At 46.4% G+C, this 13,183-nt stretch overlaps 1 protein-coding gene across 1 annotated transcript in view; it reads right to left on the bottom strand.

The window, feature by feature from the left end:
* The window catches only part of GCN1 (GCN1 activator of EIF2AK4), a 51,753-nt gene that overhangs the window by 4,049 nt on the left and 34,521 nt on the right, over positions 1 to 13,183 (bottom strand). The window contains exons 42-56 of the mRNA XM_087913213.1: positions 12,883 to 13,079; positions 11,852 to 11,994; positions 10,405 to 10,522; positions 10,059 to 10,274; positions 9,065 to 9,229; positions 8,390 to 8,551; positions 7,781 to 7,873; positions 6,891 to 7,034; positions 6,339 to 6,608; positions 5,504 to 5,617; positions 4,385 to 4,615; positions 3,500 to 3,693; positions 2,478 to 2,592; positions 1,779 to 1,875; positions 457 to 605 (exon numbers count right to left, since the gene is read on the bottom strand). Coding sequence (XP_087769339.1) covers positions 457 to 605; positions 1,779 to 1,875; positions 2,478 to 2,592; positions 3,500 to 3,693; positions 4,385 to 4,615; positions 5,504 to 5,617; positions 6,339 to 6,608; positions 6,891 to 7,034; positions 7,781 to 7,873; positions 8,390 to 8,551; positions 9,065 to 9,229; positions 10,059 to 10,274; positions 10,405 to 10,522; positions 11,852 to 11,994; positions 12,883 to 13,079 — 2,408 coding nt within the window. The remainder of the gene's footprint in view (positions 1 to 456; positions 606 to 1,778; positions 1,876 to 2,477; positions 2,593 to 3,499; positions 3,694 to 4,384; positions 4,616 to 5,503; positions 5,618 to 6,338; positions 6,609 to 6,890; positions 7,035 to 7,780; positions 7,874 to 8,389; positions 8,552 to 9,064; positions 9,230 to 10,058; positions 10,275 to 10,404; positions 10,523 to 11,851; positions 11,995 to 12,882; positions 13,080 to 13,183) is intronic.

Below are 13,183 nucleotides of genomic sequence, written 5' to 3'. Positions count from 1 at the left end.
GGGCCAATCACCAATTTTGTCTTATTAAATTGGCTGCCATTATTCTCACTGGGGGAAGAGAAGGGATGCTGGAATTGGGTATGGCTAGTCTAGAGGAAAGAAGGACTGGGAACGATAGTAGTCTTCCAGTATCTCAGGGGCTGCCACAAAGAAGGGTGGGTGGTCAAGCTATTCTCCAAAGCACCTGAAGGCAGGACAAGAAGCAACGGATGGAAGCTAATCCAGGAGAGAAGCAACCTAGAACTAAGGAGGAATTTCCTGACATTTAGAACAATTAACCAATGGAATAACTTGCCTCCAGAAATTGTGCTCCAACACTGGAGGATTTTAAGAAGAGACTGGCCAACCAGTTGTCTGAAGTGGTGTAGGGTTTCCTTCTTGAACAGGAGGTTCGACTAGAAGACCTCCAAGGTCCCTTTCAACTCTTGTTATGCAATAACAGATGGAGACGCTTACCCGGTCAGCGACTGTGTTGCTGAAGATCATCTCGTGGACGCTGTTCGAATATTTGGGGACACAGAGCCTGCTGGCCGCCGTGTTCACAGAGACCGAGAGGGCCAGGCTGCGTCCGTGCCTCACCATCCAGTCGATGCCGGACACATCCGCTGTGGAACAAAAGGAGCCCAGCATCACAACCGTCCTTTCTCAAGATCAACGCGCCAAGAAAAAAAAAAACACGACCAGTTATTTACACCTTTTATGGTCAGGATCCAAACTTGAGCAAATGTACACTTTAGAAAAAAAAAAAAAAAAAACTCACCCTGCACGTTGTCCTCGGCTTACAATTACTCAGTTAGGGACTGTTCAAAGCCACTAAAAGGGACAAGGAATGTGGCAGCACAGAGAGCCTCGGTGGCGCAGTGGTGAGAGTGCAGTACTGCAGGCTACTTCTGCTGACTGCAATTTGGCAGTTCGAGTCTCACCAGGCTCAAGGTTAACTCAGCCTTCCGTCCTTCTGAGGTGGGTAAAATGAGGACCCAAAATTGTTGGGGGCAGCTTAGAGAGGGCTGGGAAGCACCGGGAAACGGTCTGTAAGTCTTAAGTGCTATTTCTATTCCCAGAGTTTCATGAGTGCAGAGAAGAGCAACAAAGATGATTAGGGCACTGGAGGGCTAAAATATATGAAGAAAGGTTGCAGGAATTGGGTATGAATAGCTTAATGAAAAGGAGGTCTAGGGGTGACAGGATAGCAGTGTTCCAGTATCTGAGGGGCTGCCCCAAAGAAGAGGGAGTCAAGCTATTCTCCAAAGCACCTGAAGGCAGGACAAGAAGCAATGGGTGGAAACTAACCAAGGAGAGAAGCAACTTAGAACTAAGGAGGAATTTCCTGACAGTGAGAGCAATTAATTAATGGAACAACTTGCCTCCAGAAGTTGTGAATGCTCCGACATTGGAAGTTTTTAAGAAGAGCCATTTGTCTGAAATGGTATAGGGGCTTCCTGGCTGAGCAGGGGGTTGGACTAGAAGACCTCCAAGGTCCCTTCCAACTCTGTTATTCTATTATTCTGTTATGATCAAAATTCAGGCAGCTGGTATGTAGTTAGGATGGTTGATTATCCCAGGGTCACGTAATCAACAACTGTGACCCTCCCAGATGGCTTCTGACCAGCGAAGTCAAGGAGGGGGGGGGGGAGGGAGCCAGATTCGCTTAATGACTGCCTGATTCACTTAACAACCCCATGGCCTCGGCAGCAGAAAGATTTGGCCCCCATTTGTGGTTGTTGAGGACAGAAAATCACGTTACTTGGGGAATTCCCACCACCACCACCAAAGCCCACCTAGGAGATGATTCTGGAGGACTCCGCTGAGTTCATCGTCCGTCAAAAAGGCACACATTTCGGCCAAGCAGCCTGCGGAGGTCATGCGAGTCGCATCCTGGCAAAAGGGGGAAGTAGGGGGTGAGGAAAAAAAAAACAAAAAAAAATCCCAGAATGTTTCCATTCGCCACAAAGGTTACCAGCCAGAAACATTTGCGCCAGATTTCTTTAGAATATCGGCTTTGTAATAATATAAATTTTATACGAATGTAAGTTTTTGACCGATAGTTAGGACTGCAGAAAAAACAACTGCAACCATTGCAACCTACCACTGAAGACCTGTGGAAATATCTACGGACTTGATTGTATGTGCAACTGAGAGCTCCTGCACCACAGGCAAACTCCTTGTGTGCCCAAGGACACTTGGCCAATAAAGAATTCTATTCTATTCTATTTCCCTGAGCCACAGGGCCCCTTTCTTCAAACCGCTTATATCCTCCACTTCGAAGTCGGTTGTCTCTTTCCGTTCAGCTTACACATTACCAGCTTGAAAAAGAGTTGTAAATACAATTTAAAAAGAACAAAAAACTTTTTCGAGCTGTTTTTTTCTCAAACTTGGCAACTTCTTAAGAGGTGGGGACTTCCAATCCCCAGCCAGAAACCGGTCAACCACAAACTGTCGGGGGTGTTGCAAGGCCCGGGGTTTCCAGCAGGCGATACCTCTTCGTGGCCCAGCATGCTGAGGAGCATGGAGACGATGCTCTTCCGAACAGCGGCGTCCACTTTGGCTCCTGCCCCCTGAGTGACAAACCGCAACGCTTGAAGCATGGTGTCCCTGAAAAGTCACCAAAAAAAAAAGGCAGAGAGAAAACAGAAAGTCAGCAGGGGTCAAACAACAGAAGTATCGACTAAAAAGACACTCCTTTGATCTTTTTAGCTGCCAGAAAAACGAGGGAAAACACTGCATTCCTTAAGTGCTTAGATAATCACCCTGGCAGCCCAAAGTAGTCGGAGCGCAAGCAATATTAGTGGAGAGCGTGATTGATGACTCTTGGCTATGGATGTGTCCCATTGGAGAATATACATCCAGGGGCTGGGGGGGAAGATCAGGGTCAAGGGGGAAATGAATGATGTCTCTTAGTGTTGGCTGCATCCAGGTAACGCCGACATGGTCACTCCTAATAAATCAATTTTCTCTTCTCTGAGAGAGGCGGCGAGAGATTTATAATTTGAATGGGGGCGGATTTGTTGGAGTCCTGACAGAAAGCTAAGTCAGCCAATGAGGACTTTTGGAAACTGAAACTAGAACTAGGCTAGGCAAGGAAACTGAAACTAGAACTAGGCTAGGCGTAGCAGCCATATTAAGCCTCTGCAGCTCTGAAGCTACGTTGAGCTTTGAGTCTGTCTATTGAACATGAAACTTCTCTCCTGTGCGTAATACTTGCCTGCTGAACTAAAGTGAAACTGATGTCTGTTTCTGAGCTCCTGAGTTGCTACTAAAGTTACTTGCAACATGTTTCTGGAAAGCACGGTGAAGCAGTCTAAGAGCTTTCGCTATTCCCGCGCTATGTATTCAACAAACGGTAAGCTTTTCAGAATTGAAATGATCCTGGACTTTCCTTTGGATACCCAGGCTGGGATGTCGACAATAATAAAATGTGCTTTTCAGAGTGAAACACACAGAGAAAATGGGGGGGAAAGGAGAAGGGACCAGCCCTTCCCGAGCCAGCTGCGTCACTTGCCTGATGCCAGAGTCCTCGCTAGTACGAATGCCGTTCAAGAGTTCGGTAAAGAGCGGGTCCACCTTGGCGTGGATGGCGATCAACTTCCCCAGGGCCTCGGCAGCTTTTAAACGGACCACCCGGTTCGGATCTTGCAATGCTTTGGTGAAGGTGGTTTGGAGCTGAGGCAGGAAGGGCTTCAGAGCAAGGCCCACCTGTGAGGGCGACATGGTACACACCGCCGTTGCCCACATCGATGTCAGGACAGGTAGCCCACACCTTACAACTGTTCCAGTGGTGGGATTCAAAAAAAAATGTGACTACCGGTTCTTTGGGCGTGGCTTGGTGGGCGTGGCAGGGGAAAGGATATCACAAAATCCCCATTCTCTCCCCACTCCACTAACCTGCTGTCAACTCCAAAATATTTCTCTGGTCTTTTAGAGTTGCCAGCAGAAAGGGAGTGAGGGAAATAGCGCATTCCTTAAACGCTTCAAAGATAATTTCTAGCACTTAGACTTATATACTGCTTTATAGTGCTTTACTGCCCCCCCCCCTCTCTCTCTTTACTGCCCTCAGAGTCACAGTCTGGGTCCTCATTTGACCCACCTCGGAAGGACGGAAGGCTGAGTCCACCTTCAGCCTGGTGGGATTTGAACTGCCAAATGGTAGGCAGCTGGCAGTCAGCAGAAGTAGCTTGCAGTACTCCACTCTAACCACTGCGCCACAGGGGCTCCTATTATATGGGGGGGGGGGAATTCCCCCCCCCAAAATAAGCCCTGGTGCCCAAAAGAAAATAAGACCCACCCTTATTTTCGGGGAAACGCGGGGTACTTCTAAGTGCTATTGTTATCAGGGTCTTCACCCAAGGGTCTTTCGGGATTTCGTTCCCAGCGTTTCCTCGCTCACCTTGGCCAAGAGGAGACTCAAAGTTTCCAACAAAGCCACTTTGACGTTCCAACTGAACCGGTCTCCCAGGATCCGAATCAGGGGCCCGGTAATGCTGACGACGGATGGTTTCAGAGCTTCGGCGGAGGTCAGCTTAATGACCAAGCCCAAAGCTTTGGCCGCCTCTTCCTTCTGGTCCGAATTGCCGGTCAGGACCCCCTCCCGTAGCATAGGTAGGATGGAGGTCACGCCCTGGATGGAAGGGGAGAAGGCAGACAGGTGGTCAGCGGAGAGGCAACTTGCGTTCGAGGCAGCATCCCTTCCTATTCGACTGCCATGTTTAATGACGAGGGTGCTTTCCGTCTTTGAAAACATCTCGCTTCTTATCCAAGAAGATGTTAGAACCGAAGGAGCATCTTGGATGAGAACATGAAATGTTTTCAAGGGGGAAAAAATCCCGATGAAGGGCCGGTTGCCTTTTGACTTAGAATAACTTTACTGACGGTTATTGGCATACGTTAAAACGAAATTTTATTGCATATGGTTTTCGAATTTCATTGTATACGGCTTTCACCTCCAATATACGCTACATAACTTTATTGATATAAATGGATAAAAGAATAGAATAGAATAGAATAGAATAGAATAGAATAGAGGAGGAGGAGGAGGAGGAGGAAAAGAAGGAAAATGGAGTGGAGTGGAGTGGAGTGGAGTGGAGTGGAGTGGAGTGGAGTGGAAGGGAATGGAATGGAATGGAATGGAATGGAATAGAATAGAATAGAATAGAATAGAATAGAATAGAATAGAATAGAATAGAATAGAGAACTGAACATTCGATTATAATATAATATAATTATAAAGGGACAGAATTATCACTTTGAATGTACACTAATCAGGATACATTAAAATGAAATTCTACTGCATTCAGCTCTCAAAGGGTCCTTATCTCCAATATACACATCAACATGACAAATACACACACACACACACACACATATATTATATGACACGGAGGAATGACACACCTTTAGAAAAGCCCCTTTAGGACAAATTTGAGACAAGTCCACCGTGGGAAGAGAAGGTCCCTTCAGGTGATAATAAGTAATGGTGCTCAGGGCCTCGCCTGCCCCCTGCTGTTACCTTTTTGGGAATGCAGAATCCGGGCACGTGGTCTCCGGCGGCATCGTTGCCAACGATGCGGATATCCCTGTGGAGGTCATCTATGAGGGCCAGCTGGCTGCCAGCGTCTAATTTCTAGGAAAGGAACCAGAATCCCATCGCATGAGGAAGCATCCATCAATGACAGAGTGACAGAGCTGGAAGGGGGCTTGGAGGTCTGCTAGTCCAACCCCTTGCTCAGGCAGGAGATCTAGACTATGTCAGACAAAGGGTTGTCCAATCTCTTCTTAAAAGCCCAAAGTGCTGGAGCATCCACAACTTCTGGAGGCAACTTGTTCCACTGGTTAACTGCTCTCCCTGTCAGGAAATTCCTCCTTAGTTCTAAGTTGCTTCTCTCCTTGGTTAGTTTCCATCCGTTGCTTCTTGTCCTGCCTTCTGGTGCTTTGGAGAATAGGCTGACCCCCTCATCTTTGTGGGAACCCCTCAAATATGGGAGGACGGCTATCACGTCACCCTTAACACCCAGGTTCTCCACTGTGCCCTTCCTCCTCCTTATAAACCCCACTCCCCTCTAGTACTGATGACGTTACTTAGTCGGGTTATAAAATGTCTGCAAGAAAGCAACCAAGCTCAGAGAGCACCAAGGATCCCACGGTGCTCTTCCTCCTCTTCTTTGCCAACCCCACTCCTCACTAATTCGGATGATGTTACCCAATGGGGTAATGAGACGTCTACAAGAAAGCAGGCGAGCTCACAGAGCTCAACCCCCAGCTACCATCCCGTTTCAACGTTGTCCATTTCCCCAAAAGCTTTGCTCCTCCTCCTTTCTTCTCCCAAGACCACGCCCAACTCTCACCTTGCTAATGGCGTTGAGAGCGTCCCAGCTTTCATTCAGGACCACGGCATTGGTGTCGTTGAAGAGGCGGATCAGGCCTGAGACCAGGTTGCGCAGGTGGGCGGTATAGTCTGCCTTGGTCTTGGAGCAGTAGATGTTGAGGATGACGGCCGCGGCTTGGCGCCTTCCGACTTCGGCGCTGCGAGTTGTTTCCAAGAGATCCTCAATGATGATTCTCTGCCCGGCCTCATCCTCTACGGACAGAATGACAGCTTGGCAGTTCAGCATCTCCTGGGACAAAAAGAGGTTTCCAAACGGGTTATCTGAGGGACTGTGATGATCCAAAGGGGCGTGGCACAAAAGCAACACAGTCGGATAAGCCACAAGAGTCCCTTTTATCTCCAACTTTGCCCCCAATGTCCGGGTTACCTTCGGGCAAGGAAGGTTGTAAAAATGAGGCCAAGCTCGCTTCACGGAGGTTTCACTTCACAGCATCGATTTGGGGCTCTGTTGTTAAGTCGAGGATTACCTGCACTTTGGGCTCTGATATGAGCAGCTCGAAATCAAACTTGCCTGCTGTTCATCGCTTGTGCCCAGCTTCTCCTTCAGGGCGGACATCATGGCGGGCAGAATGACACCCAGGTGCCGGGTGAGAGCATCGCCAGCAACCGAGGAGAGGAAGGCCAGGACTCTGGTGTTGACGGGAGGAGAAATAAGCTAAGGAAAACGAGAAATGAGCTTTATATTTAATACTAAAGGAAGAAAACCAGTATGTCAGTTTCTTTTTTATCTCTATCTATAATCTATCAATTAATCAATCTATCTACTATCATCTATCATCTATATCTCTCTATCAGATAGGATAGACAATAGATGACATATAGATCTATCTTTCCATCCATCCATCCATCCATCTATTAATATCGATCTATATCTACCTACCTACCTACCTATCTGATAGGATAGACAATAGATGATAGATAATAGATAATATAATAGATAATATAAGACAGAGTCTTGTTTTCGAGGAAACACAGTATCTATCTATCTACTTATCTATCTATCTATCTATCTATCTATCTATCTATCTATCTATCTATCTATCTATCTATCTATTCTATCTATTTATCTATCTATCTATCATCTATCTACTTATCTATCTATCTACTTATCTATCTATCTATCAATCATCTATCTATCTATCTACTTATCTATCAATCATCTATCTATCATCTATCTATCTACTTATCTATCTATTTATCTATCTATCAATCATCTATCTATCTATCTATCTATCTATCTATCTATCTATCTATCTATCTACCCCCCTACCTACTGAATCTATCTATGTATCTATCTATGTATCTCTCTCCCTCCCTCCCTCCCTCCAAGTTAGATGTAGATGCGGAAACAGGACAAGAATCGAGCATCTTTCCAAACCGAAAGAAGAGACGCAAACGCACCTTTGGCACCAAGTATGGCAACACAACTCGACTCTTCACAGCCATAACCTGCTTTAGACCATCCAGGGCGAAGTCTGAGGTTTCTTCACACTCCTAGAGGAAAAGAAGAGCAGGAATAGAAAGAGTTAATTATTCTCCAAAGCGGGCACAAGGAGTAACGGATGGAAACTCAAAGCAGAGATCCAGTCTAGAACTAAGGGGAAATTTTCTGACAGCGAGGACAATTAATCGGTGGAATGAAGCTGTGGAACTGCATGTTTTCAAGAAAAGACTGGAAAGCCGATTTGCTTGAAACGGTAAAGCGGTGTATCGGTTGAGCAAGGGGCTGGATGAGAAGAGCTCCAAGGAGCCCTTCCAACTCTTCTATTCTATAGTCCATGAAACCCAAAGCTCAACCAGATATTGCTGGGGTCCCAATTCAATCCTACCAGCTTGAACCCCTGAAGGATGGCAGGCTCTTTAATCCAATCAACGGCCAACATAACGGCTAACAGGCATCCCCCCTTCAAGGCAATCGTCAGGCAGGAAGTTAGTTTGTGCCGCCTTGCCATTCCACCCAGGACGTTCAGAGAGAAAGCGTGGGATGCAGCAAGAGGTCACCGTTCTTACCAGCTGCTTCAGCAGGAAAGGGAGGATGTCTTCGAGGGCCTGGAATCCAATGGTCGAATGCAGCTGTTCAAATGTTTTAGCGGCCGCTTCTCGCACCTCTTCCAGAGGGTCGCACAGGGCCTTCCTGACGGTGGGCACGAGAGATTCAGAAAAGCACAGCACCTGAAAACAGAGGAGCAGGAAATGTCTTCAGAGCAGCTGCAAAGAAGAGCTCGCAACCATAAATGAGGTGAGAGAGAGAGAGAGAGAGAGAGAGAGAGACGGGCCTAAACTCCTTCACTTAAAATAAACAGGATATTCAGAAGAACGTCTTCCTACAATAAACTACAGGGATTCACTTTGAATTGGTTCTGGGAGGCGCGATGAGGACTAAAATTGATGAGGACCAAACACATTTTTCCCCTAAGGAATAATATAGGTAGGTAGGTAGTAGGTAGGTAGTAAGGAAGGAAGGAAGGAAGGAAGGAAGGAAGGAAGGAAGGAAGGAAGGAAGGAAGGAAGGAAGGAAGGAAAAATAGGGTGAATGGGAGGGAGAGAAGAATTAAGAAAAAGACAGGAGAAAAATTGAAAGAGATAAAGAGAAAGATTATAAGGCAGGCAGACAGGTAAGAAGGAAGGTTATGTACTCCAACCTTTTAACAACCCCTAAGAGCATTAGCAGAAACATTCACTCACAGCATCCCGGCTGGTGGACTTCATGATTTCACTCAGGCCAATGCAGACTCCCTGCCTCTTGTCACTTTTTTCAGATCTTAGGCCCTCTTCCAAAATGGGGATGATCTCCGGTAGAATCTTCTCCCCCAGTTTTCGGACAAGATCCCCCAGCGTCCGCGCTGCAATCTGTCCGTTCCCCCCCCAAAAAGATACAGATGAGTGAATGAAGTCCCCGCCCACGATATTCTCAACAAAATCCAAGCTTTGGCTGGTGATTTCCCAGGCTCATCAAAATTGCAAACTGTTTCTGATTGACCCAAAAAAAGGAAAATTATTCATGATCACAGCATGGTAGGCAAAACCGGCCTGAGATCAGTGCCTCAAATCGCCCCTGGAGTGCACACAGGGCATCCTTGTCTTACGGTCGTTTGTTTAGTGACTGTTCAAAGTTACAATAGCATCGAAAAAAGGACTGTTTTTGTTAAGGTGTTGAAGATTTAATAGCTGACCAGCTGCTGTAAATGCTGATGCAATGAGAATGAGTCAGCAGGGTACTGCCGCTTTAAGAAGCCGTTTATATACAAGGGAGGCCATGAGAGAGCGTATCTTTCTCTCCTACTGTTCTATCTCCATTGTAGTTCTCTGTGCAGAGTCATGAAGACTGATTGCTTGCCTGGTATGTGCCTAACATGCTTATGTATGTATATAGCTGTCTTGTATAGAAACCACTGTTAAAAGACAAAGATTTTGTGTGCTATGTTGTGCTCCTGGGTTATCTCACAATAGTAGTCACACTGCAAACACTATGACAGTTTTTCACACTTAAGGCCGTTGCCATGTCCCCGTGGATGATCCAAATTGGCCATGCTTGGCCACTGACTCATATCTGTGATGGCTGTAATTCGAGGACTACTTATACAGGGGCTTAGACGAAGAGACACCGCACGCAGTTCGGAGAGGAAAGAGCATTTCGAAACATCTAGCAGAAATGAACCGGACGGCCCCAAAACTTAACTGTTCTCTTGTCTGCACAGGTACTGGCCAAAAATCCCAACAGGAGGCCAAAGAGAGTCGGCAAGATTTCACGTAGCGTGCGTGGCGTGTTGGAAACCACAATTTTCCAAACATGGAGCGATGCTTGGCGAACAGCCAGCTGGGTATCGGAGCGGCCCATGTAAAGCCCAGCCAGTACCCGGTTTCTTCGTTCTACTCCGAGAGCGTTAATGATAGCCTGGAAATATATATTTAAAAAAAACCAATAATAATCTGTCAGAAACGGTGTAGGGTCTCCTGCCTGGGTGTGGGGTTGGACTAGATGACTTACAAGGTCCTTTCCCACTCTGTTAATCTGTTAAACTTACCTTGTTAGATTGGGCTGTTCCAAAATTATCATCCTCGGAGGCCGTCTCAGTTGTCATTTTCCCAGAAACTCCCGAAATGTGGAACAGGAGATCTCCCAGGAGCTGAACTGAGCTATACCTGTGCCAAAACACAGAAACTCAGATTAAAGGAAAAAAACAGGGCAACGGGGTTTACACTGAGTTGAAGAGATTGTGGCCCCCTTTTTTTCCAAGCTGCGTAGGGGCAAGTCCTCAATTTATGGCCGCCACTGAACACAGAATTTCCATCGTGGAGTTGTTGCAGTCGTAAGTCAGGTTGTCATGTGACTGGACTCAGTTTTGACAACCTTTTTCTATGGATATAAATCGCCGTGCTCAAAAATTGAGTCACGCAGTCAAAACACAGCCCTGAGAATTCACACTAAACCAACAGTTATTTTCTTGCCAGCAATCCTAAGAATTAAATCAGCAAAAAATTGATGCAGGTCTTGCCAACACGTGGCCCAACGGTGCTTTTTCCAAGAAGCAACTGGACTTTGTTTTTCTCTGAAGACGTTTCGCTTCTCATCCAAGCAGCTTCTTCAGCTCTGCCCGGATGGTGAGAAATGTCGTCACAGCCGCAAGGCTAACTGATGCCCAAAATTGGAAATGTAACGAAACGCCAGATGAGATGGAAATAATAAGGAAAATTTGGATGTGTGCCGAAATGGACAAACTAACTCAAGAATTGAAAAAAACAAGGCTGAATCCGATTATTATAAAATTTGGGAGAAGTTTTACCACTGGTTGAAAAAAAAGGAAGGAACAAGATTATCCAAAATGACCAAAGTTTATGGATGGATGTAAATTTGTATCATTTTTTAATACTTATTAATTAATGATGTAAGACGATAAGGTGTGTCAGGATGTATGCACCACGTTCACTGTTGTTTTTTAAATGTCTTTTCTTTTTTGTATGTTTAATAAAATTTCTTTTAAACATTTTTAACAAATAAATAAATGGAAGGATTTATGCTCCTTGCAGACAGCTGGTCATTCGCATTCTTTTTACAGAGTCGCTGAGGCCGCTTGGAGGTTTGTCTGTGTCTTCAGGGTCAAAGAGGCCACGTAAGTCCAAATTGGACATCCCTCTCTCATCAGAGGGGAAAGGATAAAACATCACCTATCTCCGGTCTACAACACAGTCCTTTCAGTAGTTCCAGGAAGGCTCCACCCCTATTTGCACCAAACAGACAAACCTCCAAGTGGCCTCAATGACTCTTTAAAAAGGATGCAAATGACCCGCTGTCTGCAAGGAGTATCGATCCTTCCAATCCCCGACATCCAGTCCAGAGCTGAAGAAGCTTCTTGGATGAGAAGCGAAAGGTCTTCAAAGAAAAACAAGGAAGTCCAGTGACCTCTTGAAAAAAAAAAAAAAAGCCCTTTTTTGGGGACAACCCAGGGCCAGGTTTGGAAGTTTGGCTCGTACCTGATTCTCCAAAGGTCATCGAAGAGGCCTTGTTCCAGTTGAGGAAGGAGTAATGCGATGGCCGTCTCCGCGTACATGCTTATAATTCTCTGCCCTGCACGGAGAGCCGTGTCCCGCACAAACTCGTTCTCATCTGCCAGGGCCTGAAAAGGGACCAGAAACCGCCTGTAAGCCACGTAATTTTTTTCTGCAGCAGTGCTAGACGAGCAGGGGATTGATGAAATGCTGGGTTTGAACAAGGCTTTTGACATAAACGGGCTCAACTGTTTCGATTTAATTGTTTATTTGTGTCCCACCCTTTATTCCTTTTACAATGAAGATGATCGGTATATACAACACACTTTCCTCCTCCTATATTTCTCACAATAACAACCCTGTGAGGTGGGTTGGGCCGAGAGAGAGAGAGAGAGAGAGTGAGACAGTCTCAAAGTCACCCAGCCAGCTTTCATGCCTAAGGCGGGACTAGAACTCACCATCTCCTGGTGATTGGCTCCAAGTCACCTAGCCTGCTTTCGTGCCTAAAATGGGACTAGAACTCACCGTCTCCTGGTGATTGGCCCAAAGTCACTCAGCCGGCTTTCATGCCTAAGGTGGGACAAGAACTCACCGTCTCCTGGTGATTGGCCCAAAGTCACTCAGCCGGCTTTCATGCCTAAAATGGGACTAGAACTCACCGTCTCCTGGTGATTGGCCCAGTCACCTAGCCTGCTTTTGTGCCTAAAGCATGACTAGAACTCCCAGTCTCCTGGTGACTGGCCCAAAGTCACATGGCTTGCTTTCATGCCTAAGGCGGAACTAGAACTCACATTCTCCTAGAGATTGGCCCAAAGTCACGCAGCTGGCTTTCCTGGTCTAATGCGGGACTAGAACTCACGGTCTCCCACTCTCTAGCCTGGTGCCTTAACCACTAGACCAAACTGGTTCCAGGGAAACTATTCTCTATCCTTTCCCAATTTCAAGCTGACGTCTTTCAGGGGAGGTAAATCCATCTTTTTCTCAAGGTACTTCTAGATCTGTTCCGGGCTCCTTACCTTAAGGATGCAAGGTATAATGGGCCCAACGTACGGGGTAAACTTGTTCCCAAAGGTAATGGGCAGGTAATTGAACATCATGATGTAACCATCGCGAACGTGGGGAGCAATATCCACTTTGCTCGCTGTCGCCACGATTTCTGGCATGAGCTTCTCCAGTTTCTCTACTCCCAAACCAGCCATAACCTCAGCCAAACCTAGAACAGGGAAAGCATCATTTTAATCCCTCGCATCGGGGTGGAGCCTGGCCAACTGAATGGAGCGGAGTGTTTACTGGCCGGATGCCCTTCCTGTTGCCGAT

The sequence above is a fragment of the Pseudonaja textilis genome, chromosome 15 (genome assembly GCF_049901715.1).
Source record: "Pseudonaja textilis isolate UNSWEBS1 chromosome 15, rPseTex1.2, whole genome shotgun sequence".
Taxonomy (NCBI): domain Eukaryota; kingdom Metazoa; phylum Chordata; class Lepidosauria; order Squamata; family Elapidae; genus Pseudonaja; species Pseudonaja textilis.
Note: the sequence above shows the minus strand (reverse complement) of the source record. Positions and strands in the feature narration are given on the sequence as shown.